Source organism: Ranitomeya variabilis, chromosome 1 (assembly GCF_051348905.1).
Source record: "Ranitomeya variabilis isolate aRanVar5 chromosome 1, aRanVar5.hap1, whole genome shotgun sequence".
Classification (NCBI taxonomy): Eukaryota; Metazoa; Chordata; class Amphibia; order Anura; family Dendrobatidae; genus Ranitomeya; species Ranitomeya variabilis.
The window spans coordinates 365159456-365187177 of record NC_135232.1 but is presented as its reverse complement, the minus strand read 5'-3'; the positions used below and the strand labels follow the sequence as shown (position 1 = coordinate 365187177).

General features: G+C 46.6%; 1 protein-coding gene and 1 long non-coding RNA gene across 3 annotated transcripts in view; one reads left to right on the top strand and one right to left on the bottom strand.

The window, feature by feature from the left end:
* Window positions 1–17250, top strand: part of LOC143759844 (uncharacterized) — a 279692-nt gene extending 262442 nt beyond the window's left edge. The window contains exons 2-3 of the long non-coding RNA XR_013212244.1: window positions 17054–17118; window positions 17153–17250. This is a non-coding gene — a long non-coding RNA (uncharacterized LOC143759844). The remainder of the gene's footprint in view (window positions 1–17053; window positions 17119–17152) is intronic.
* GKAP1 (G kinase anchoring protein 1) overlaps window positions 1–20490 on the bottom strand; it is a 63197-nt gene extending 42707 nt beyond the window's left edge. Inside the window, exons 1-3 of one of the 2 annotated variants that reach the window (XM_077248983.1) lie at window positions 20224–20490; window positions 18107–18175; window positions 2849–3069 (exon numbers count right to left, since the gene is read on the bottom strand). In XM_077248983.1, coding sequence (XP_077105098.1) covers window positions 2849–3067 — 219 coding nt within the window. In that variant the 5' untranslated portion in view covers window positions 3068–3069; window positions 18107–18175; window positions 20224–20490. Of the gene's footprint in view, window positions 1–2848; window positions 3070–18106; window positions 18176–20187 lie in introns of both variants that reach the window. The other variant, XM_077248984.1, reaches the window with a different exon arrangement.
* Between the last annotated feature and the right edge of the window lie 7232 nt (window positions 20491–27722).

The window sequence follows — 27722 nt, the reverse complement described above, 5'->3', positions numbered from 1 at the left end:
ACATTACACTTCACACTACGGTCGCCAGGGGGAGCAAAAGGTCCTATCTACTAGGCCACTCCTCACACATGGGTAAAACTGGGGGTTGGATAGGAAGTTAGGAAGAAAGTAGCTGGGAAGAGCTCGAGAGAGGACCTGTCAGGGGTGGGATCCTGACAGAGGCCTAGAAAGGGACAGATCGCTACGGAGTCGTGCCTGTGCCTTATAGCGGCAGGCTACTAAGAAAGGACATGAAGCGAAGCATATTGTGGAGAAATGAGAAACGGGATCACAGCACAAAGGAGGTAGAACCAGGAGTCGTGCCCTAAGATCGTAGCAACATCCTTCTGAGGCGCGTAGCCGGCGGTCGGAACGCCGAGAAAGACTCCACGCATTACTTTGAACTACGGCCGGGCAGTTAACTACAGGTTGGCGGTCTCACCTACACACCAAACGCAGACAACAGAGGCAATTGTGGGTGAGGGGCATCTCTAGGGTCCCTATAAAATAACTCCAGGCCTACCCCGTCATACGGGTGCGTCCTAGCCATATCATCTGGGGGACGGAGAGAGAAAGAACATCAGAAACAGACACAACAGTTGTGAGGACTATCCCGTGGTGCTCAGCAGGGAAGTACTACAACACACAGGCGCTGGTAGGAAGGACACGGATTTCCACCTGTAAAGGGAACTCTGGATGCGCCTTCGGACCGGCCGGACTCAGCCAGCCCTGTTAGCAGTGCTCTGGATTGCGGATCCCAAAGCCTTCAGTAAAGAGGTAAAGAGACTGCAACCCTGTGTCCTCATTATTCATCGCACCTTGTACCACGCACCATCATCACACCTTTCATTGGACGCCCCTTAGCAGGGTCACAGACCGGGTCTAGCCACCGTGACAACCCTAGGACCGAGACAGAGAGGCCCGGTACCGAGTACCCCGCGGCCCTGCGTCTGGGGGCGCTCCATAATTCATCTGGAGATTTAAATTCATTTAAATTAGCTAAGTGTTACCTCACCATCTCTCCGTTTATAGATAGTGTGGATTATTTTATTCCTTTGATGGTACCGTGAAGATAAGTGATGAGCGAGTGTACTCGTTGCTCAGGTTTTCCCGAGCACGCTCAGGTGACCGCCGAGTATTTATGACTGCTCGGAGATTTAGTTTTCATCGTGGCAGCTGAATGATTTACAGCTAGTAGCCATCCTAAATACATGTGGGGGTTGCCTGGTTGCTAGGGAATCCCCACATGTAATCAAGCAGACTAGTAGCTGTAAATCATTCAGCTGCAGCAATGAAAACTAAATCTCCGAGCAGTCAAATACTTGGAGGTCACCCGAGCAACGAGTACACTCGCTCATCACTAGTGAAGACCAGTCGATGACAATTGCTTTCTTAGATTACACAGATGCAAAATAGGAATTTAAAAGTTCGTCCTTCTCAACATCATTTTTGACCACTTCACCCTTTTCATCCTGTAAAAATCCTACAGCATCTTTGGCATACCACCAAAATCAATTTTTACTGCTTTTGGTCTCCCTTGCAAGCCTCACTTCATTACTGGCTTTAGCTCTTTCAACGTTTGCCCTGCAAACAGCATTATATTCTTCTTTAGATATGCCCCCCTCTTTCCACTTAATATACCCTTCTTTTTTCCCTTTTTGACAAGTGATTAAGTTCTGTGTTCATCCACCCTGGTCTCTTTAAATGCTTCCAACTCTTCCTTCTTTTCGGAATTGTTACTGATCGTGCAGTGAGAACTTAATTTAGCAAAATATCCCATCCTTCTTGGACATTTCTGTCCATTATAACATATGGCCATTGGACATGTCCTACCCTATTTCTGAGTCCATTAAAATCTGTCTTTCAGAAGTCCAACCTTAAAGTCTGAGTCCTCAAAGGTCTTCCTTCTCTCGTAATCCAAAATTTGAGGATAGCATGATCGCTGCATCCTAAATTCCCAGCTACTAGTGATGAGCGAATATACTCGTTACTCAAGATTTCCTGAGCACGCTCGGGTGACCTCTGAGTATTTTTAAGTTCTCGGAGATTTAGTTTTCATCGCCGAAGCTGAATGATTTACATCTGTTAGGCTACGTTCACATTTGCGTTGTTGTGTGTTGCGTCGGCGACGCATCGGCGACGCAACGCACAACGCATGCAAAACGCATGCAAAACGCATTGTTTTGTGACGCATGCGTCCTTTTTTTGCTTGATTTTGGACGCACAAAAAATGCAACTTGCTGCGTCCTCTGCGCCCTGACGCGTGCGCCGCAGTGACGCATGCGTCACAAAACGCAAGTTCAACGCATGTCCATGCGCCCCCATGTTAAATATAGGGGCGCATGACGCATGCGTCGCCGCAGCGGCGCCCGACGATGCGTCGCACAACGCTAATGTGAACGTAGCCTTAGCCAGCATAAGTACATGTGGGGGTTGCCTGGTTGCTAGGGAGGCTTCTCAACAGAGAAGTCTTTTGGATATTTAATCTAAGATCAATATTCCCCGATGGTTTGTACCTGCGCCGCGATATTATGTGTCGTTACTAAGTATTTCTTTTTGCTTATCGATTTTTTTCTATTTCTTGTCTTAGAATGTATTCGATTTTATTTTTAATTAGTTTTAATGTCATGTGACTACTTATCCTATCAGATTCATTCATTGTGGATTTTGGATAAATAAGAAACTTTTCCCATCAGGCCTTGAGGAAGAACGCTGTTAAGAGTTCAAAATACGTTGTTTCCTGCTCCCCACCTTTAGTACTGAATGTCATGGACCTTTTAAAATGTTTGAATAAATTTCATAAGTTTTAACATCATCCAGAAGGTGGACCATTTTCTCATACACTACTGACACCCATATACATACGTACCTCATTAGCCTCACTCTGTTGCTGTTCCTTCTTTTTCCTCCTTTTCTCCCTCTTTTTCTCATTTACATTGTTCTTTCCTCCTGCAGCAGGTCCTCGCAGTTTTCCTGCACCGCGGCTGTTCTTTGTCTTCTCAGAGTCAGAATCACTGCTGCTGTCTACCTTCAGCAGGGCAAAGCGGGAGGCAGTGGTGGGGACGAAGCTCACTACAGCGGAAGCCATTACTAGAGAGAATAGCACCAAAAAGAAATACAACAGCAATCATTATACTTTACTGTGGCATAATGCTGAAAATACAAGACATGTTGAGGAAGCCAAAGAGTATACAGACAGGACAGCAGGGGATCACAGTTGATTCTTTTTGTGAGATAAAACATTAAAAACATGCAGGGAAATGTTTTACCTCACAGAAAGAATCAGCTGTGATTCCCTGCTGTAATGTCTGTATACTGTTTTGCTTCACACACAGAATAAGGGCATGTGCACACTAAGTATTTTGTGAAGAAATTTCTGCATCTCTTGGCAGGAAAAGCGCAGCGTAAAATAAGCACATTTTTGATGCATCTTTTACTTGTGGTTTTGTTGCAGATTTTCCCAACTAATTAGTATGGCTGGAGTCACACTAGTGTATCACATCGGATGTGATATGCTAATAGCCCTCGGCTTTGGCTCTGCTGTGAGCATGCTCTGTTATCTCAAAAGACAGGTTCAGAGCACAGGTGTGGAGGAAATGGAGAAATTAACTTCTCCATCTCCTCTGCTGCAGATGGGAATTGCACTGCACTCGGGTGATATCTGAGAGAAGTGCAAGGTTTCACACGCACCCATAGACATATAGGTGCGTGCAATCTAAATATCGCGATCCGATAGGAGCAAAAAAAAAAACAACGCCATTGAGAACAAAAGCATAGGATTAAACTGATACGAATGCCATGCGATTTTTAATCGGGTTGAATTTGTCCAATTTAATCCCAAGTGGGAGCGAGCCCTATGTGCAAAATCTGCAGTAACAATGTTAAAGAACTGACATGCTGCAGATTCAAATCACAAATAAGCAGCGTGACTTCAGAATTCTCATTCACTTGGCTGGCATCAAGAAAACCCATCAGGTTCTGTGACAAATCCACATATTGTGCACAGGCCCTAACTCGCTTAACACGTTCAGGATTTTTCGAGATAAAAACGCATACATATGCATCCTATCATTTAGAATGCATTCCGCAATTTGTGCGCACATGATGCGCTGTTTTTTCCGCGAAAAAAACGCATCGTGGTAAAAAAAAGCAGCATGTTCATTAATTTTGCGGATTTTTCGCGGTTTTCCCGCTATTTAATGCATTGGGAAAGCTCCGGTAAAAAACACTCAAAAAACGCATGCGGATTTCTGGCAGAAATAGTTACATAGTTATTAAGGTTCAAGGAAGATTTCAAGTCTATCTAGTTCAACCCATATGGAAGGTAATGAAAGCTAGCACTCAATCTTTATAGTTCACGGTGCCAGTGAACGGGATACTCGATCCCACACGACATAAGATCAGAATAATCACTGCACTCGTATGGTTTCCAATTGCATCAATCAAAAAGTTTATTAATTTTGAATCAGTGGAAAGACATACTTGGCGAATTGACGTTTCGGCCAACCCGTGGCCTTGTTCACAAAAACGCCTTTTAGAACTCTGTTGTATATAAAGAAAGGACCCTGTACGTTTGGCGAGTCAGATAAAGTGATGTGGTAGCATAACCTAGCTGGAATGCTAGAAAACGTATGCCCATGCACTAGAGCCGTATTTCCGGCTGGAACGGGACTTGTGGCTGTCCTGCGAGTACAGTAAGTAATAGATTTCAGGCTGTGTCCGTCCTGTGTATTCTGAAATGTCCCAGGGGGAACATAAAGAAATAGTGCTGTGTCACTTATAAACGCAGGAGCATGGACATGTTCTGGCATATAGATGCGGAAGTGACCTCCCAGTGCAATTTGGTATGCTGCAAGCCGGTAGAGGACTAACGTCCGTCTCTGTCGCAAGTGCAGTCAAGGGGCAAGCGTTGGTGGCGTAGTGGAGGAAGCCGACACAGTCCTGTGTCACGGCGGTGGAGCAGCTCCACCGCCGTGACACAGGACTGTGTCGGCTTCCTCCACTACGCCACCAATTGCACTGGGAGGTCACTTCCGCATCTATATGCCAGAACATGTCCAGGCTCCTGCGTTTATAAGTGACACAGCACTATTTCTTTATGTTCCCCCTGGGACATTTCAGAATACACAGGACGGACACAGCCTGAAATCTATTACTTACTGTACTCGCAGGACAGCCACAAGTCCCGTTCCAGCCGGAAATACGGCTCTAGTGCATGGGCATACGTTTTCTAGCATTCCAGCTAGGTTATGCTACCACATCACTTTATCTGACTCGCCAAACGTACAGGGTCCTTTCTTTATATACAACAGAGTTCTAAAAGGCGATTTTGTGAACAAGGCCATGGGTTGGCCGAAACGTCAATTCGCCAAGTACCTCTTTCCACTGATTCAAAATTAATAAACTTTTTGATTGATGCAATTGGAAACCATACGAGTGCAGTGATTATTCTGATCTTAGTTCAACCCATAGCCTAACCTAACATGCCCTAACATGTTGATGTCTGTTTTTTTGTCAGGAAATTTCTGCAAGAGCTCCTGAACCTGTGCATATACCCTCAGACTGGCCAACCCCCCCAAACAAACAGAAAGTCATACATCCCTTACCAATTCCCTGCCACTCCCACTCAGACAACACCTGATCCTGTCCCTCCCAGTGATCCACTACAGGAAGATTGGCTGTATTGGTCACAGGTCGCCGTACAGAGAGATCATCACCTATGTAGGTAGCAGAGTGTGCGGTAGGTTTAAATACATTCAATCACTGCAGCATGGTGCTGGTGTTAGCTCCTACTTGTCTCTGTCCAGTTGAAATGTACTAACAGTTGGTTAGTTCCTTCTCAGAGGACTCTTGGAGGATTGCTAGTGTCACATCTCGGTTGTCTTCCCCTCGTTCGTCTACCCTCTCTGTCTTTAGTTGTAGTGGGGACTGAATAGTGCTTACCTCATCCCCTGCCTAACCAGGGCCTGTCGCTAGGGTCAGACAGGGATTAGGTTCCTGCTTGGCAATAGGTGTAGAACCTATATAAGGACGGTTAGGGAAGACCGGGCGATTATAAATCTGCCTAGGCAGTCTCCACTCCCCTAGTGTTTGGGTTCCCTCCTTCACTCTCCCAGTTGTTGTGCACTTACTTATCCTTCATCAAGCGTGACAACTAAATTGTGGGGAGGCAGAGCATATACACCTCTTTCTTCAAGAGAGGCCTCATCTCGGCATAGCTTGTGGTCTCAGGAGTCAGATCCCAGTGATAAGCAAGTTATCCCACTAGACCTCAAGCAGCTTGGATTCTGTGCCCCTGCACTCTTCATCCAGACTCTGGGACCTTGATTTACAAGGTCTACAGTAGTGTGAAGTTTCCGCAATCTGTGATGGTTTCAGGAACCATGTCATCTGCTGGTGTAGGTCCACTGTTTTATCAAGACCAAAGTCAGCGCAGCCATCAACCAGGAAATTTTAGAGCACTTCATGCTTCCCTCTGCTGACAAGCTTTTTGGAGATAGAAGTTTCATTCTCCAGCAGGACTTGGCACCTGTCCACACTGCCAAAAGTATCAATCTCTGGTTTAAAAACAACAGTATTACTGTTCTTGGTTGGCCATCAAACTCTCCTGACCATAAGCCCATAGAGAATCTATGGGGTATTGTCAACAGGAAGATGAGACACCAGACCCAACAATGCAGATGAGCTGAAGGCTGCTATCAAGGCAACCTGGGCTTCCATAACACCTCAGCAGTGCCACAGGCTGATCGCCTCCATGCCACATTGATGCAGTAATTGGTGCAAAAGGAGCCCCGACCAAGTATTGAGTGCATTTACTGAACATACATTTTAGTAGGCCAACATTTCGAATTTAAAAGTAATTTTTCAAGCTGGTGTTATAAAGTATTCTAAGGGTATGTCCCCACGGTTAGTAATCAGCAGCGCTTTGGACGCAGCACATGTCCGCTCCGTCCAAAGCACTGCCGGCTTTTGAACGCAGGTGATTCCGCATGTGTTCATTGAACCATACAGAATCACCACGCCCAATACATTATACGGGCTGATATTTATCTTGCGGAGACTGAGCGTCTCTGCAAGATAAAAAGACATGCTGCAGTCTGGAAAGACGCACCGCATGTCCATTTCTGCCAGGATTTCTTGAAATCCCATCCACTATGCTGTAACATCTGGCCGCTGTGGGATGGACGTTGCGGATATACACAGCGTCCAACCCGCAGCGTTTACTGACAGTGGGAACATACCCTAATTTACTGAGATAATGACTTTTGGGTTTTCATTGGCTGTAAGCCATAATCACCAACATTAACAGAAATAAACACTTGAAATAGATCACTCTTTTTGTAATGACTATATAATATATGAGTTTCACTTTTTATATTGAAGAACTGAAATAAATTAACTTTTTGATGATATTCTAATTTTATGAGAAGCACATACAAAATAATTATATATATATATATATATATATATATATATATATATATATATATATATATATATATATATACACACACACACACACACACACACACACACACACACACACACACACCAGCTGACGAGCCTGGCGTTGCCTGGGCATAGTAAATATCTGTGGTTAGTTACAGCACCTCACTTCTCTTATTTTCCCATCAAGCCTCTCATTTTCCCCCTCACACTTGTCATTTCGACCTCACATCGGTCATTTTCCGATCACTCCACTATTTTCCCTCACTCCTCATTTTGCACTCACACCTTTTCATTTTCACCTCACACCTCTCATTTTCCCCTCAGTATGTTTGTCATCTCCCTTATATATAGTATACACCTGTATGTCATCTCATGTATATAGTATATACCTGTATGTCATCTCCCCTGTATATAGTATATACCTGCTGTATGTCATCTCCTCCTGTATATTTTATATACCTATGTGTCATCTCCTCCTGTATATAGTATATACCTGTATGTCATCTCTTCTGTATATCGTATATACCTGTATGTCATCTCTTCTGTATATAGTATATACCTGTATGTCTTCTCCTGTATATAGTATTTACCTGTATGTCATCTCCCCTGTATATAGTATATACCTGCTGTATATCATCTCCTCCTCTATATACCTATGAGTCATCTCCTCTTTTATATAGTATATACCTGCTGTATGTCATCTCCTCCTGTATATAGTATATACGTGTCATCTCCTCCTGTATATAGTATATACCTGTATCATCTCCTCCTGTATATAGTATATACCTGTGTCATCTCCTCCTGTATATAGTATATACCTGTGTCATCTCCTATATATAGTATATACCTGTGTCATCTCCTATATATAGTATATACCTGTGTCATCTCCTATATATAGTATATACCTGTATGTCATCTCCTCCTGTATATAGTATATACCTGTAAGTCATCTCCTTCTGTATATAGTATATACCTGTGTGTCATCTGCTCCTGTATATAGTATATACCTGTGAGTCATCTGCTCCTGTATATAGTATATACCTGTGTGTCATCTGCTCCTGTATATAGTATATACCTGTGTGTCATCTCCCCTGTATATAGTATGTACCTGTATGTCATCTCCTGTATTAGACCTCGTTCACACATTATTTGGTCAGTATTTTTACCTCAGTATTTGTAAGCTAAATTGGCAGTCTGATAAATCCCCAGCCAACAGGAAGCCCTCCCCCCTGGCAGTATATCTTAGCTCACACATACACATAATAGACAGATCATGTTTATTTTCACTTTCACCCCTATAATCTTTCACTTTCTGCTACCTCCCCCAATCCCCACACCAAGTAAGGAACTGTTTATCTCTGCTTCAATCCTCCCCATCCATCTCACCTCCTCCTCAGAACTGCTCCTTAACATACAATCCTCTGTCTCAAAGCACAGGCAGCCCCCTCATGCCCTCTCCTGCTCCCACCTGCTAACACTATCTCTGCTCCTTCTCACTGCTGGTGATATCTCTCCAAATCCTGGTCCTCCTCACCATATTCCCACAGTCGTTTCTACCTCCCATCCACGCTCCATCACAAACTTCCGTAACCTCTCTAACCTTATACCCATTCGCCCAGCCCCCACTTCCCCAGTCCCACTAACAGGAGCTCTGTGGAACGCTCGCTCTGTCTGTAACAAGCTTTCCTACATCCATGATCTTTTCATTACTACCAAACTTTCCTTCCTCGCCATCACCGAAACCTGGCTCACCCCTTCTGACACAGCCTCCCCTGCTGCACTCTCTTACGGTGGCTTCCACCTTTCTCACACACCCCGCCCCAGCAGCAAGCATGGCGGAGGAGTTGGTTTTCTCCTGTCGGATAACTGCTCCTTCACCCCAATCCCACTGCCACTCTCTGTTACCCTCCCTTCCTTTGAGGTGCACTCTGTGCGCATCTACTCCCCCTCCAACTGGCTGCCATTTACCGCCCCCCAGGGCCAGCCACCACCTGGCTACTTCATTTCCTTTCTGCGGACATCCCCACTATCATCATGGGCGATTTCAACATCCCATTGACACTTCCCTCTCAGCTGCCACTAAACTTCTATCTCTCACTTCCTCCTTCGGCCTCACTCAATGGTCTTCTGCAGCCACTCACAAAGATGGTCACACACTGGACCTCATCTTCACCCGCCTCTGCTCCCTATCTAACCTCTCTAACTCACCTCTTCCTCTCTCTGACCACAACCTTCTCACATTCTCATCTCTCTCCACTCCATGTCTACAATCCCCACCCCACAAACTTTCACACCCTCGCAGAAATCTTAACCCCTTCACCCCCGGAGCTTTTTCCGTTTTTCGCTCCCCTCCTTCCCAGAGCCATAACTTTTTTATTTTTCCATCCATATGGCCATGTGAGGGCTTATTTTTTGCGGGACGAGATGTACTTTTGAACAATACCATTGGTTTTACCATGCCGTGTAACAGAAAACGGGAAAAAATTCCAAGTGTGATGAAATTGCAAAAAAAGTTCAATCTCACACTTGTTTTTTGTTTGGCTTTTTTGCTAGGTTCACCAAATGCTAAAACTGACCTGTCATTATGATTCTCCAGGTCATTTCGAGTTCTTAGACACCTAACATGTCTAGGTTATTTTTTATCTAAGTGGTGGAAAAAAAATTCCAAAGTTTGCTAAAAAAAAAAAAATAAAAAAAAATAAATAAAAAAATTGCGCGATTTTCCGATACCCGTAGCGTCTCCAATTTTCATGATCTGGGGTCGGGTGAGGGCTTATTTTTTGCGTGCCAAGCTGGCGTATTTAATGATACCATTTTGGTGTAGATACGTTCTTTTGATCGCCCGTTATTGCATTTTAATGCAATGTCGCGGCGACCAAAAAAAAAACGTAATTTTGGCGTTTTGATTTTTTTTCTCGCTACGACATTTAGCGGTCAGGTTAATCCTTTGTTTTTATTGATAGATCGGGCGATTCTGAACGCGGCGATACCAAATATGTGTAGGTTTGATTTTTTTTTTAATAGTTTTGTTTTGATTGGGGCGAAAGGGGGGTGATTTGAACTTTTATATATTTTTTATTTTTTTTTATATTTTTAACCACTTTTTTTTTTTTAAATTTTGGCATGCTTCAAGAAGCATGCACAACTCGATCGGATCTGCTACATAGAGGTGACATACAGATCACCTCTATGTAGCAGAAAGGCAGGTGTACTTTGAGCGACGACCACTGGGTGGCGCTCAAAGCAATCGGCCATCAACAACCATAGAGGTCTCAAGGAGACCTCTGGTTGTCATGGCGATGCACTGCTGACCCCCGATCATGTGACGGGGGTCAGCAGTGCGAGCACTTCCGGCCGCGCGGCCGGGAGCGCTAGTTAAATGCCGCTGTCAGCGCTTGACGGCGGCATTTAACTAGTTAATGGGCGCGGGCGGATCGCGATTCCGCTGGCGCTCATTGCGCGCACATGTCAGCTGTACAGAACAGCTGACATGTCGTGGCTTTAAGGTGGGCTCGCCGCCGGAGCCCACCTTAAAGCAGGGGATCTGCCAGCTGACGTACTATTCCGTCAGCTGGCAGAAAAGGGTTAAACACCTTGACCTACATTCCTTCTCTGAATCCCTCCTCCCTCTCACAGACATAAGTTCCATACACAATGCGGATGACGCTGCTGCTCTATATAACACCACAATAGCTGTAGCTTTGGAATCTGCTGCCCCACTTACACATACCAAAGCTCGCAAAATCAACAGACAGCCCTGGCACACCAGCCTGACCAAAGAACTGCGGCGAGCTTCCAGGGCTGCTGAGCGCAGATGGAAAAGATCCCACTCCAAAGACCACTTCATCGCATTCAAACAGTCCCTCACTACTTTCAAGACCACACTCGCCACAGCTAAACAAACCTACTTCTCATCTCTCATATCCTCCGTCTCACAACCCTAAACAGTTATTTAACACCTTCAACTCTCTCCCCACTAATCTCCGCTGAAGACTTTGCCTCATTTTTCAAGCAGAAGATTGATAGCATCAGAGACAGTTTTGGTCAACAAGCCCCAGAGCCCTTCCTCCCGACTTCCCAGCCCTCCACCTCCAAAACCAACTTCTCCACCATTACAGAAGATCAACTCTCCACTCTACTCTCAAGATCGCATCTCACCACCTGTGCACTTGACCCACTCCCATCCCACCTCATCCCAAACCTCACCACAGTCTTCATCCCAACCCTAACCCATCTCCTCAACCTATCACTAACAACTGGTGTTTTCCCCTCAAGCTTTAAACATGCCTCCATCACACCTATCCTCAAAAAGCCCTCTCTTGACCCATCCTCTGTATCTAGCTATCGCCCTATATCACTTCTCCCTTATGCCTCCAAACTACTGGAACAACACGTCTACCTTGAACTGTCCTCCCATCTCTCTTCTCGCTCCCTCTTTGACCGCTTACAATCTGGCTTCCGGTCACACCACTCCACTGAAACTACCCTAACTAAGGTCACCAACGACCTCTTAACCGCCAAGAGCAAGCGACACTACTCTGTCCTCCTCGACCTGTCGGCTGCCTTTGACACAGTGGACCATTCCTTATTATTACAGACCCGCTCATCCCTTGGCATCACAGACTTGGCCCTATCCTGGATCTCATCATACCTAACAGACCGGACATTCAGCGTCTCCCACTCACACACCACCTCCTCACCTCGCCCCCTATCTGTCGGAGTCCCGCAAGGTTCAGTCCTTGGGCCCCTGCTCTTCTCCATTTACACCTTTGGCCTGGGACAGCTCATAGAATCTCATGGCTTTCAGTATCACCTCTATGCTGATGACACACAGATCTACATCTCTGGACCAGATATCACCTCCCTACTAACCAGAATCCCTCAATGTCTGTCCACCATTTCATCCTTCTTCTCCGCTAGATTTCTGAAACTTAACATGGACAAAACAGAACTCATCATCTTTCCCCCAATCTCACGCGACCCCCCCCCCCCCCCCCCCCAACGAACCTAACCATTACAGTAAATGGCTGCCCACTCTCCCCAGTCCCACAAGCTCGCTGCCTCGGGGTAATCCTTGACGCTGATCTCTCCTTCAAACCACATATCCAAGCCCTTTCCACTTCCTGCCGACTTCAACTCAAAAATATTTCACGAATCCGTTCATTCCTCAACCAAGAATCTGCAAAAACCCTAGTCCATGCCCTCATCATCTCTTGCCTTGACTACTGCAACCTCCTGCTCTGTGGCCTCCCCTCGAACACTCTCGCACCCCTCCAATCTATTCTAAACTCTGCTGCCCGACTAATCCACCTGTCCCCCCGCTATTCCCCTGCCTCTCCCCTCTGTCAATCCCTCCACTGGCTCCCCATTGCCCAGAGACTCCAGTACAAAACCCTAACCATGACGTACAAAGCCATCCACAACCTGTCTCCTCCATACATCTGTGACCTCGTCTCCCGGTACTTACCTACACGCAACCTCCGATCCTCACAAGATCTCCTTCTCTACTCCCCTCTTATCTCCTCTTCCCACAATCGTATACAAGATTTCTCTTGCGTATCACCCCTACTCTGGAACCCTCTACCACAACACATCAGACTCTCGCCTACCATCGAAATCTTCAAAAAGAACCTGAAGACCCACCTCTTCCGACAAGCCTACAACCTGCAGTAACCACCGATCGACCAAAGCGCTGCATGACCAGCTCTATCCTCACCTACTGTATTCTCACCCATCCCTTGTAGATTGTGAGCCTTCGCGGGCAGGGTCCTCACTCCTCCTGTACCAGTTATGACTTGTATTGTTTAAGATTATTGTACTTGTTTTATTATGTATACCCCTCCTCACATGTAAAGCGCCATGGAATAAATGGCGCTATAACAATAAATAATAATAATAATAATAATAATGTGACTGACAGCTGCCGTATTTCCTATATGGTACATTTGTTGCTCTTGTAGTTTGTCTGCTTATTAATCAGATTTTTATTTTTAAAGGATAATACCAGACATGTGTGTGTTTTAGGGCGAGTTTCATGTGTCACATTGTGTGTGTTGAGTTGCGTGTGGCGACATGCATGTAGAGACTTTTGTGAGATGAGTTTTGTGTGGCGACATGCGTGTAGCAACTTTTTGTGTGTCGAGTTGCATGTGACAGGTTAGTGTAGCAAGTTGTGTGCAGCAAGTTGTGTGCAGCAAGTTTTGCGTGTGGCGAGTTTTATGTGTGGTGCGTTTTGAGTTGGTGCAAGTTTTGTGTGAGGCAACTTTTGCATGTGTTGCAACTTTTGTGCATGTGGCAATTTTTCCGCGTGTGCAAGTTTTGCGTGTGGCGAGTTTTCCATGAGGTGAGTTTTGCACGTGTGGCTAGTTTTGCGTGAGCCTAGTTTTGCATGTGGCGAGTTTTGCGTGTGGCGAATTTTGAGCAGTGACTTTTGTGTTTCGACTTTTATGTGGCGAGGTTGGTGTATGTGTGGTGAAATGTGTGCTGAGGGTGGTATATGTGTTCAAGCACGTGGTAGTGTGTGGGGCATTTTGTGTGTGTGTTCATATCCCCGTGTGTGGTGAGTATCCCATGTCGGGGCCCCACCTTAGCAACTGTACGGTATATACTCTTTGGCGCCATCGCTCTCACTCTTTAAGTCCCCCTTGTTCACATCTGGCAGCTGTCAATTCGCCTCCAACACTTTTCCTTTCACTTTTTCCCCATTATGTAGATAGGGGCAAAATTGTTTGGTGAATTGGAAAGCGCGGGGTTAAAATTTTGCCTCACAACATAGCCTATGACGCTCTCGGGGTCCAGACGTGTGACTGTGCAAAATTTTGTGGCTGTAGCTGCGACGGTGCAGATGCCAATCCCGGACATACACACAGCATGTATGTATGCATGCGTAAAAATTTTTATATATATTTATATATATATATATATATATATATATATATATATATATATATATATATATATATATCTCTCTGAATGTGTGTATGTATGTATGTATGTATGTGTGTATGTATGTCCGGGATTGGCATCTGAACCGTCGCAGCTACAGGCACAAAATTTTGCACAGTCACACGTCTGGACCCCGAGAGCGTCATAGGCTATATTGTGAGGTGAAATTTTAACCCCGCGCTTTCCAATTCACCAAACAATTTTGCCCCTATCTACATAATGGGGAAAAAGTGAAAGGAAAAGTGTTGGAGGCGTCGCAGCTACAGGCACAAAATTTTGCACAGTCACACGTCTGGACCCTGAGAGCGTCAAAGCTATGTTGTGAGGTAAAATTTTAACCCCGCGCTTTCCAATTCACCAAACAATTTTGCCCCTATCTACATAATGGGGAAAAAATGAAAGGAAAAGTGTTGGAGGCAAATTAACAGCTGCCAGATGTGAACAAGGGGGACTTAAAGAATGAGAGCGATGGCGCCAAAGAGTATATACTGTACAGTTGCTAAGGTGGGGCCCCGACATGGGATAATCACCACACCACCACGGGGATATGAACACACACACAAAATGCGCCACACACTACCACGTGCTCGAACACATATACCACCCTCAGCGCACATTTCACCACACATACACCAACCTCGCCACATAAAAGTTGAAACACAAAAGTCGCCGCTCAAGACTCGCCACGCGCAAAACTCTCCACATGCAAAACTCGCCACACGTGCAAAACTCACCTCATGGAAAACTCGCCACACGCAAAACTTGCACACGCGGAAAAATTGCCACATGCACAAAAGTTGCAACACATGCAAAAGTTGCCTCACACAAAACTTGCACATACTCAAAAGGCACCACACATAAAACTCGCCACGCGCAAAACTCGCCATGCGCAAAACTTGCTGCACACAACTTGCTACACTAACCTGTCACATGCAACTCGACACACAAAAAGTTGCTACACGCATGTCGCCACACAAAACTCATCTCACAAAAGTCACTACATGCATGTCGCCACACGCAACTCAACACACACAACTTGACACACGAAACTCGCCCTAAAACACACACAAGTCTGGTATTATCCTTCAAAAATAAAAATCTGATTAATAAGCTGACAAACTACAAGAGCAACAAATGTACCATATAGGAATCCGGCAGCTGTCAGTCACATGACCAGTCTATTATGTGTATGTGTGAGCTAATATATACTGCCAAGGGGTGGGCTTACTGTTGGCTGGGGATTTATCAGGCTGCCAATTTAGCTTACAAATACTGAGGTAAAAATACTGACCAAATAACGTGTGAACGAGGTCTAATACAGGAGGAGATGACATACAGATATATACTATATACAGGAGGAGATGACACACAGGTATATACTATTTACAGGGGAGATGACACAGGTATATACTATATAGAGGAGGAGATGACATACAGGTACATACTACATACAGCAGGAGATGACATACAGGTATATACTATATACAGAAGGAGATGACACACGTATATACTATATACAGGAGCAGATTACCTACAGGTATATAGTATATACAGGAGGAGATGACATACAGGTATATGCTATGTATAGGAGGAGATGACATACAGGTACCGTATTTTCCGGCGTATAAGACGACTGGGCGTATAAGACGACCCCCCAACTTTACCAGTTAAAAAATAAAATCTTCTTAAAAGTCGGGGGTCTTCTTATACACCCTATGTCGTCTTATAGGGCCGGTGAATATGTGCCTTTTGGGGGGGGGGGGAGTGATCCTGATGAGGACGAGGGGGCGTCTCACAGGAAAGTGAGTATCCCCCATTACCTTATCATAGCGCTGCAGCGTGGGGTCTCTGTGCTGGGAGCGGCGGCTGCTGTGCTGTGCTGTGCTGTGCTGTGGCGGCTCCTCTTCTGCAGTGTGGGGCCTCTGGTGCTGTGGGGCGGTGGCGGCGGCGTATCTTCATACAGTCGGGGCTCCTCCGGCATCTCAAAGACTGGAAGCCCCGCCGGCAACTCCATGGGTACAATGCGGTCAGGTGGCCTCCGGGAAAATGGCCGCTGCTCAGATTCAGATCTCGTCCCGAGATCTCGGGAGACGAGATCTGAATCTGAGCAGTGGCCATTTTCCCGGAGGCAGCTCAATAGGTGCGATGCGGTGGCCCGGCCGCTGGGGGCTGCGCATGCTCAGATTCAGATCTCAACGAGATCTGAATCTAAGCAGCGGCCATTTTCCCGGAGGCCAGCGCATTGTACCGATGGAGTTGCCGGCGGGGCTTCCAGGCTGAGATGCCGGAGGAGCCCCGACTGCATGAAGATACGCCGCCGCCGCCACCGCCCCACAGCACCAGAGGCTCCACACTGCAGAAGAGGAGCCGCCACAGCACAGCAGCCGCCGCCGCTCCCAGCACAGAGACCCCACGCTGCAGCGCTATGATAAGGTAATGGGGGATACTCACTTTTCTGTGAGACGCCCCCTCGTCGTCATCAGGATCACTCCCCCCACCCACCCACCATATACACCCGGCGTACAAGGCGATTCCCGGCGTACAAGACGACCCCCGACTTTTAAGAAGATTTTCAGGGGTTAAAAAGTCGTCTTGTACGCCGGAAAATACGGTATATACTATATACAGGAGGAGATGACACACAGATATATACTATATATAGGTGAGATGACACACACAGGTATATACTATATACAGGAGATTACATACAGGTATATACTATATATAGGAGGAGATGACATACAGGTATATACTATATACAGGGGAGATGACACAGCAGGTATATACTATATACAGGGGAGATGACATACAGGTATATACTATATACAGGAGATGACATACAGGTGTATACTATATATAAGGGAGATGACAAACATGTATATACTGAGGGGAAAATGAGAGGTGTGAGGTGAAAATGAAAAGGTGTGAGTGCAAAATGAGGAGTGAGGGAAAATAGTGGAGTGATCGGAAAATGACAGATGTGAGGTCGAAATGACAAGTGTTAGGGGGGAATGAGAGGAGTGAGGGGGAAAATAAGAGGAGTGAGGGAGAAAATGAGAGATGTGAGGGGGAAAATGAGAGATGTGATGGGGAAAATGAGAGGCGTGATGGGAAAATAAGAGAAGTGAGGTGCTATAACTAACCACAGATATTTACTATGCCCAGGCAACGCCAGGCTCTTCAGCTAGTTTAGATTTACAATCTCCATGCTTTTCTCATGGTCAACTTTATGTGGCCTGTTCAAGAGTTGGAACAGCCAAAAATCTGTTTGTCTTTGCACCTGAAGGAAAAACTAAGAATGTCGTTTATCAAAAGGCTCTCGAATAAGTAGTAGAAGATTACTTCACATTACTTGGCCAATTTAGTTAAATCTGTGTGGAATATCTCTGGTGTTGAAATATATGTTGTAAAATGCTTCTATTAGCTTAGTTTTTGCCTTTTAATAATTACATTTCTATCTATTTGTTTTGTGGTTTTTTTGTGCAGAATAAATTTTTGTTAACACATTCTATTTTGCTAACAGCAGTTATTACCCCGGGCGAAGCCGGGTAGTACAGCTAGTATATATATATATATATATATATATATATATATATATATATATATATATATATATATATATATATATATATATACATACATACACACACTTAATACATAACTCATACCTGTATAACCACCTAGAGCTGTAAAAAGAAAAAAACGTATTCTCACTAGTTAACCAATTGCTTACCTAGAGAAGTGAACAGTAGTTTGTCTGTGCTCTGGTGGTGACTGAAGGGCTCAGAGCCAAGTTTCCAATCTAGAGAAAGAAGCACAGCCTATGTGAGATATAGCACCAAGCTTATCTGTGCAGAATTCCTAATAAAAGGAGTAGCATGTTAAAGGGACTGTCCGCAACTAAACAGCCCTTTATAGATGGCCCCACACTCCTCCAGCCCTCAGCCCTGTGTCTATATGAGAACAAGGAATATTTAGCTTCTTTTGATTGACTGCAGTGGTCACGTGACATTCTGTACATCAGGAGAACAGGGGAGCATAGAGGGCCCAGAGTGGAAGAACGGCATCGGTCCAGGAAGTAAGTGGGGATGTTTTTTTTGTTGTTTTTTTTAAATTCAGCACCCTGCGGTCATTAAAAGGACTGTCAGCACAGAATGACTGTTCAAACCAGGTCCTGCCGTTCGGTGCTTCACAGCGGGTCCAATCATTTATATACACCTTCCCACTGGCTTGTTTTCCCTCTGTCTCCACCCCCCTTTTCTATGATGCCAGAGCTGTCAATCATAGAGCCGTAGAAAGGAGGATATAGATGGAAAACTAGCAGGTAGGAAGCTGTATATAAATGACCGGCACCGCCGTGAAGCACCGAGCGCCTGTACTTGGTTTGAACAGTCATTTTGTGCTGACAGTGTCCCTTTAATTCCGTGGGGGATTTTTTTTTTCTTGCAGCGGTGCCAAAAACTCATAGGGTTCGACTACACAGGGCAGGTAGACTGCCAGCATTTGTGGGCAGCATATTGAATTTACAGCGGAAAATGTACTAAATGTCATCCCTCAGTACAGAGGAGTCTGCAGGGGAACCAGACAGGCGCTGGAGAATTTACTAAGGGCTCATTCACACTTACGCAGAGATCAGATGAGTGTAATCTGATAAATTAAAAAAAAAAAAAAAAAAAATCAGATTGCACTTGGGCCAGTGTTATTCAGTGAGGCCGTGCAGATCGGGGTATTTTTTTCTCAGCTATATTCAGCTTGACAAAAAAAAAAAAAAATTGCAGCATCCTACATGCCACACGGATACATTACAATTCTGGAGCATCGGGAACTGTAAATGATTAATAGCTGCTGTGTACGGAAACAGATTGTGTACAGACAGCACACGGATGACAGGAGAATCGTCACACTCACCTGGATGACAATGGGACAAACTGTTATTCACAGTGTGAGCTAACACATTCAAGTCTATAGGTGCGGGTGAAACATCAGACTGCACTTGGATGTCATCGGAGTGCAGTCTGATGCACTCGCACAGGGTCCATGCAGAAATTGTACTCTCCATCTTCTCCGCACCTGTGCTGAGATTCTGTCACACTAAGTCTACGTTCACATTAGCGTTCTGCGCCGCAGCGTCGGGCTCCGCAGCGTCGCCGCATGCGCCCCTATATTTAACATGGGGGCGCATGGACATGCGTTGCACTTGCATTTTGCGACGCATGCGTCCCTGTGGCGCACGCGTCATGGCGCAGAGGACGCAACAAGTTGCATTTTTTGTGCGTCCAAAATCAAGCAAAAAAAAGGACGCATGCGTCGCAAAACGCAGCGTTGTGCATGCGTTTGCTGCGTTTTTGTTTGCGTTGTGCGTTGCGTCGCCGACGCTGCGGCGCACAACGCAAATGTGAACGTAGCCTAAGATGACACTGTGACCCCGGCCTAAATCTCATCCCCACACTACAGCGGAGTCCGCAGGGGAAACTCACAGGCACTGGGGAATTTCAGGTCAATTTACGCAGAAGATTCAGATTTGCCCCTTTGCCATGATGTATGGGATGAAATCTGCAGATTTTACGGTAGTGTGCACGTGTGCTGAGCCCAAGGGAAGGTGCCCCGGCGTCTGCAGGGCAGTGGCCACCACATTACACGCCAGGGATGAGGCAAGTGTGGCTGAAACCCAAGCCCTGCACAGGGGCCAGAGCACGAAATGTGACCCTTTCCGAGCCCCTGCCCATATATTCTGGTGACGCTGCCTCTCCAGGCTCCAGAACTAGCAAGTATCATGTAGTGCGGCACAGGCCGCAGCGCCCCGAGTACACACACCCCGTCCTCAGCCGTGCACCGACGTCCCACTCTCACCTCGGCGACGGTTCTTCACTCTGGGATCAAGAAACTCCCCGCAAGGTAACTAAGACACCGTCCACACAGCTGCTCTCAGCGGCTACACTCACTACGGAAGCCTGCTGGGGACACAAAGCAGGAGTGCGAAGAGCTCCACCTACTCTATAAGGAGACGCTGCGAGCTGGCGTGAGGTGGAGCCCACTGTGCACTGACAGAGACTGCCTGTACATAGGGACTGACAGAGACTGCCTGTACATACGGACTGACAGAGACTGCCTGTACATACGGACTGACAGAGACTGCCTGTACATAGGGACTGACAGAGACTGCCTGTACATACGGACTGACAGAGACTGCCTGTACATACGGACTGACAGAGACTGCCTGTACATACGGACTGACAGAGACTGCCTGTACATACGGACTGACAGAGACTGCCTGTACATACGGACTGACAGAGACTGCCTGTACATAGGGACTGACAGAGACTGCCTGTACATACGGACTGACAGAGACTGCCTGTACATACGGACTGACAGAGACTGCCTGTACATACGGACTGACAGAGACTGCCTGTACATACGGACTGACAGAGACTGCCTGTACATACGGACTGACAGAGACTGCCTGTACATAGGGACTGACAGAGACTGCCTGTACATACGGACTGACAGAGACTGCCTGTACATACGGACTGACAGAGACTGCCTGTACATAGGGACTGACAGAGACTGCCTGTACATAGGGACTGACAGAGACTGCCTGTACATACGGACTGACAGAGACTGCCTGTACATACGGACTGACAGAGACTGCCTGTACATACGGACTGACAGAGACTGCCTGTACATACGGACTGACAGAGACTGCCTGTACATACGGACTGACAGAGATTGCCTGTACATACGGACTGACAGAGATTGCCTGTACATACGGACTGACAGAGACTGCCTGTACATAGGGACTGACAGAGACTGCCTGTACATAGGGACTGACAGAGACTGCCTGTACATGCGGACTGACAGAGACTGCCTGTACATAGGGACTGACAGAGACTGCCTGTACATAGGGACTGACATAGACTGCCTGTACATACGGACTGACAGAGACTGCCTGTACATACGGACTGACAGAGATTGCCTGTACATACGGACTGACAGAGATTGCCTGTACATACGGACTGACAGAGACTGCCTGTACATAGGGACTGACAGAGACTGCCTGTACATACGGACTGACAGAGACTGCCTGTACATACGGACTGACAGAGACTGCCTGTACATAGGGACTGACAGAGACTGCCTGTACATACGGACTGACAGAGACTGCCTGTACATACGGACTGACAGAGACTGCCTGTACATACGGACTGACAGAGACTGCCTGTACATAGGGACTGACAGAGACTGCCTGTACATACGGACTGACAGAGACTGCCTGTACATACGGACTGACAGAGACTGCCTGTACATACGGACTGACAGAGACTGCCTGTACATACGGACTGACAGAGACTGCCTGTACATACGGACTGACAGAGATTGCCTGTACATACGGACTGACAGAGATTGCCTGTACATACGGACTGACAGAGACTGCCTGTACATACGGACTGACAGAGACTGCCTGTACATAGGGACTGACAGAGACTGCCTGTACATGCGGACTGACAGAGACTGCCTGTACATAGGGACTGACAGACTGCCTGTACATAGGGACTGACAGAGACTGCCTGTACATACGGACTGACAGAGACTGCCTGTACATACGGACTGACAGAGATTGCCTGTACATACGGACTGACAGAGATTGCCTGTACATACGGACTGACAGAGACTGCCTGTACATAGGGACTGACAGAGACTGCCTGTACATAGGGACTGACAGAGACTGCCTGTACATGCGGACTGACAGAGACTGCCTGTACATAGGGACTGACAGAGACTGCCTGTACATAGGGACTGACAGAGACTGCCTGTACATACGGACTGACAGAGACTGCCTGTACATACGGACTGACAGAGACTGCCTGTACATACGGACTGACAGAGACTGCCTGTACATACGGACTGACAGAGACTGCCTTGTTGTGTATCCGCTTTTTGGGCTCCCCTGGTGGTTGCTGGTGGTACTGGTGACTTGTTTGCACTTTGCTTCTTCTGTTCACCTGCTTCCATCAGTGTTTGGGAGTTTCCTATTTAGCCTTGCTCTCCAGTCATTTCCTTGCCGGTCATCATTGTAACCAGAGCCTTCAGTTGCATGTTCCTGCTACTAGTCTGCTGATCAGCTAAGTGGACTTTGTCCTTTTGTTTTGTACTTTTTGTCCAGTTTGCAGTTTTTGTAATTCTCTGTAGCTGGAAGCTCTTGCGGGCTGAAATTGCCACTCCTGTGTCATGAGTTGACACAGGAGTCTTAAAGTAATTTCAGGATGGTTTTTGAAAGGGTTTTCAGTTGACCGTGAAGTCCTCTTTTGTATCCTTCTGCTATCTAGTAAGTGGACCTCTCTTTGCTAAATCTACTTTCATACTGTGTATGTCTTTTCCTCTTAATTCACCGTTATTACATGTGGGGGGCTGCTATCATCTTTTGGGGTATTTCCCTAGAGGTAAGCCAGGTCTGTTTCTTCCTCTACCAGGCGTAGTTAGTCCTCCGGCTGGCGCGTGGCATATAGGAAGCCGTAGGTATGCTCCCTGGCTACTGTTAGTTGTGTGGTAGATTTAGCTCACGGTCAATTCGAGTTTCCATCACCCGAGAGCTCGTTCGTTACTTATTTGTTTTTTACGTTCCCTTGCCATTGGGAACCATGACAGTATGACCGGCCTACAAAGTGTTAATTGTTTGGGCTGAAGCAGGAGAAAAAGAAGTGTTGAAGGGAAATTTTTTTTTTTTTTCCTTTTCCTCAGAGTTTTGCTGCCTAGCCCTTAATTGCTGTCTAGCTGCTTCTTACCTCCTCTTAACCCTTGAATGGCTCTGACCTTAGCTGTTTAATATGGATGTCCAGAGTTTGGCTGCACGTTTAAATAATCTTGCTACGAAGGTTCAAAATTTACAAGATTTTGTTATACATGCTCCTATTTCTGAACCTAAAATCCCTACACCAGAGGTGTTTTCCGGAGATAGATCTCGGTTTTTGAATTTCAAATATAATTGTAAATTATTCCTTTCTCTCAGACCTCACTCCTCAGGAGATCCTGTCCAGCAGGTTAAGATTGTAATCTCTTTGCTGCGAGGTGACCCTCAAAATTGGGCATTTTCATTGGCACCAGGGGATCCTGCGTTGCTCAATGTGGATGCGTTTTTCCTGGCTTTAGGGTTGCTTTATGAGGAACCTAATTTGGAGATTCAAGCTGAAAAAGCTTTGATAGCCCTATCTCAAGGGCAAGATGAAGCGGAGATATACTGCCAAAAATTTCGTAGGTGGTCTGTGCTTACTCAGTGGAATGAGTGCGCCTTAGTGGCAAATTTCAGAGAGGGCCTTTCTGATGCCATTAAAGATGTTATGGTCGGGTTCCCTGCGCCTACAGGTCTGAATGAGTCCATGACAATGGCAATTCAGATTGATCGGCGTTTGCGGGAGCGCAAACCCGTGCACCATTTGGCGGTATCTTCTGAAGAGATGCCAGAGAAAATGCAATGTGACAGAGTTATGTCCAGAAGCGAGCGGCAGAATTATAGGCGTAGAAATGGCTTATGCTTCTATTGTGGTGATTCTGCTCATGTTATATCGGCATGCTCTAAGCGTACTAGGAAGGTTGACAAGTCCATTTCAATTGGCACTTTACAGTCCAAATTTATTTTGTCTGTAACCTTGATTTGTTCTTTATGAGTTATTACCGTGGATGCCTATGTGGACTCGGGCGCCGCTCTGAGTCTTATGGACTGGTCCTTTGCCAGGCGCTGTGGGTTTGATTTAGAGCCTCTGGAAGTCCCTATACCTCTGATGGGTATTGATTCTACACCTTTGGCTTGTAATAAACCACAGTTCTGGATGCAAGTGACTATGCGTATGACTCCAGACCATCAGGAGGTGATTCGCTTCCTTGTGTTGTACAATTTACATGATGTTTTGGTGCTTGGATTACCATGGTTACAGTCTCATAACCCAGTCCTTGACTGGAAGGCTATGTCTGTGTTAAGCTGGGGATGTCGGGGGGCTCATGGGGACACTCCTATGGTGTCCATTTCGTCATCTATTCCATCTGAGATTCCGGCATTTTTGTCTGATTATCGTGATATTTTTGAAGAGCCTAAGATTGGTTCACTCCCTCCTCACAGGGATTGTGATTGCGCCAGCCTGATGTTTCTCTTCCCTTTCAGGTTGAGGTCGATGCTTCCGAGATCGGAGCGGGGGCGGTTTTGTCGCAGAAAAGTTCCGACTGCTCAGTGATGAGACCTTGTGCGTTCTTTTCGCGAAAATTTTCGGCCGCCGAGCGAAACTATGATGTTGGTAATCGGGAGCTTTTGGCCATGAAGTGGGCATTTGAGGAGTGGCGTCATTGGCTTGAGGGTGCCAGACATCGGGTGGTAGTTTTGACTGATCACAAGAATTTAATTTATTTGGAGTCTGCCAGGCGCCTGAATCCTAGACAGGCACGTTGGTCGTTGTTCTTTTCCCGGTTTAATTTTGTGGTCTCGTACTTACCGGGTTCTAGGAATGTGAAAGCAGATGCTCTTTCTAGGAGTTTTGAGCCTGACTCTCCTGGGAATTCTGAACCTGCTGGTGTCCTTAAGGATGGAGTGGTTTTGTCTGCTGTCTCTCCAGATTTCCGACGTGCTTTGCAAGAATTTCAGGCGGATAGACCTGATTGTTGTCCGTCTGGTAGACTGTTTGTTCCTGACGAGTGGACCACTAGAGTCATCTCGGAAGTTCATTCTTCTACTCTGGCAGGTCATCCGGGAATTTTTGGCACCAGAGATTTGGTGGCTAGATCCTTCTGGTGGCCTTCCCTGTCTCGAGATGTGCGTGTTTTTGTGCAGTCTTGCGATGTGTGTGCTCGGGCCAAGCCTTGTTGTTCTAGGGCTAGTGGGTTGTTGTTGCCCTTGCCTATTCCGAAGAGGCCTTGGACGCACATCTCTATGGACTTTATCTCGGATCTCCCTGTTTCTCAGAAGATGTCTGTCATCTGGGTGGTGTGTGACCGTTTTTCTAAAATGGTTCATTTGGTGCCATTGCCTAAGTTGCCTTCCTCATCTGAGTTGGTCCCTCTGTTTTTTCAAAATGTGGTTCGCTTGCATGGTATTCCGGAAAACATCGTTTCTGACAGGGGTACCCAGTTCGTGTCTAGATTTTGGCGGGCAGTCTGTGCCAGGTTGGGCATTGATTTGTCCTTTTCGTCTGCATTCCATCCTCAGACCAATGGCCAGACGGAGCGAACTAATCAAACTTTGGAGACTTATTTGAGGTGTTTTGTGTCTGCGGATCAGGATGATTGGGTTGCCTTTCTGCCGTTGGCGGAGTTTGCTCTTAATAATCGGGCTAGTTCTGCCACTTTGGTTTCTCCTTTCTTTTGCAATTCAGGGTTTCATCCGCGTTTTTCATCTGGTCAGGTTGAGTCTTCGGATTGTCCTGGAGTGGATGCGGTGGTGGATCGGTTGCATCGGATTTGGGGACAAGTGGTGGATAATTTGGAATTGTCCCAGGAGAGGACTCAGCAGTTTGCTAACCGTCGTCGTCGTGTTGGTCCCCACCTTCGCGTTGGGGACTTGGTGTGGTTGTCTTCCCGTTTTGTCCCTATGAGGGTTTCTTCTCCCAAATTTAAGCCTCGGTTTATCGGTCCTTATAGGATTTTGGAGATTCTTAACCCTGTTTCCTTTCGTTTGGACCTCCCGGCATCTTTCGCGATCCATAATGTGTTCCATCGGTCGTTGTTGCGGAGATATGAGGTACCGGTGGTTCCTTCTACTGAACCTCCTGCTCCTGTGCTGGTGGAGGGTGAATTGGAGTACGTCGTGGAAAAGATCTTGGACTCCCGTATTTCCAGACAGAGACTTCAATATCTGGTTAAATGGAAAGGCTATGGTCAGGAAGATAATTCTTGGGTAACTGCCTCTGATGTTCATGCCTCGGATTTGGTTCGTGCCTTTCATAGGGCTCATCCAGATCGCCCTGGCGGTTCTTGTGAGGGTTCGGTGCCCCCTCCTTAAGGGGAGGGTACTGTTGTGTATCCGCTTTTTGGGCTCCCCTGGTGGTTGCTGGTGGTACTGGTGACTTGTTTGCACTTTGCTTCTTCTGTTCACCTGCTTCCATCAGTGTTTGGGAGTTTCCTATTTAGCCTTGCTCTCCAGTCATTTCCTTGCCGGTCATCATTGTAACCAGAGCCTTCGGTTGCATGTTCCTGCTACTAGTCTGCTGATCAGCTAAGTGGACTTTGTCCTTTTGTTTTGTACCTTTTGTCCAGTTTGCAGTTTTTGTAATTCTCTGTAGCTGGAAGCTCTTGCGGGCTGAAATTGCCACTCCTGTGTCATGAGTTGACACAGGAGTCTTAAAGTAATTTCAGGATGGTTTTTGAAAGGGTTTTCAGTTGACCGTGAAGTCCTCTTTTGTATCCTTCTGCTATCTAGTAAGTGGACCTCTCTTTGCTAAATCTACTTTCATACTGTGTATGTCTTTTCCTCTTAATTCACCGTTATTACATGTGGGGGGCTGCTATCATCTTTTGGGGTATTTCCCTAGAGGTAAGCCAGGTCTGTTTCTTCCTCTACCAGGCGTAGTTAGTCCTCCGGCTGGCGCGTGGCATATAGGAAGCCGTAGGTATGCTCCCTGGCTACTGTTAGTTGTGTGGTAGATTTAGGCTACGTTCACATTTGCGGCCAGCGCCGCAGCGTCGGGCGCCGCAGCGGCGCCGCATGCGTCATGCGCCCCTATATTTAACATGGGGGCGCATGGACATGCGGCGCACTTGCGTTTTGCGCCGCATGCGTCGCTGCGGCGCCCGCGTCGGGGCGCAGAGGACGCAGCAAGTTGCATTTTTGCTGCGTCCACATTCAATGAAAAAAACGACGCATGCGGCGCAAAACGCAGCGTTGTGCATGCGTTTTGCTGCGTTTTTGTTTGCGTTGTGCGCTGCGGCGCCGACGCTGCGGCGCACAACGCAAATGTGAACGTAGCCTTAGCTCACGGTCAACTCGAGTTTCCATCACCCGAGAGCTCGTTCGTTACTTATTTGTTTTTTACGTTCCCTTGCCATTGGGAACCATGACACTGCCTGTACATAGGGACTGACAGAGACTGCCTGTACATAGGGACTGACAGAGACTGCCTGTACATGCGGACTGACAGAGACTGCCTGTACATGCGGACTGACAGAGACTGCCTGTACATGCGGACTGACAGAGACTGCCTGTACATACGGACTGACAGAGACTGCCTGTACATACGGACTGACAGAGACTGCCTGTACATACGGACTGACAGAGACTGCCTGTACATACGGACTGACAGAGACTGCCTGTACATACGGACTGACAGAGACTGCCTGTACATACGGACTGACAGAGACTGCCTGTACATACGGAC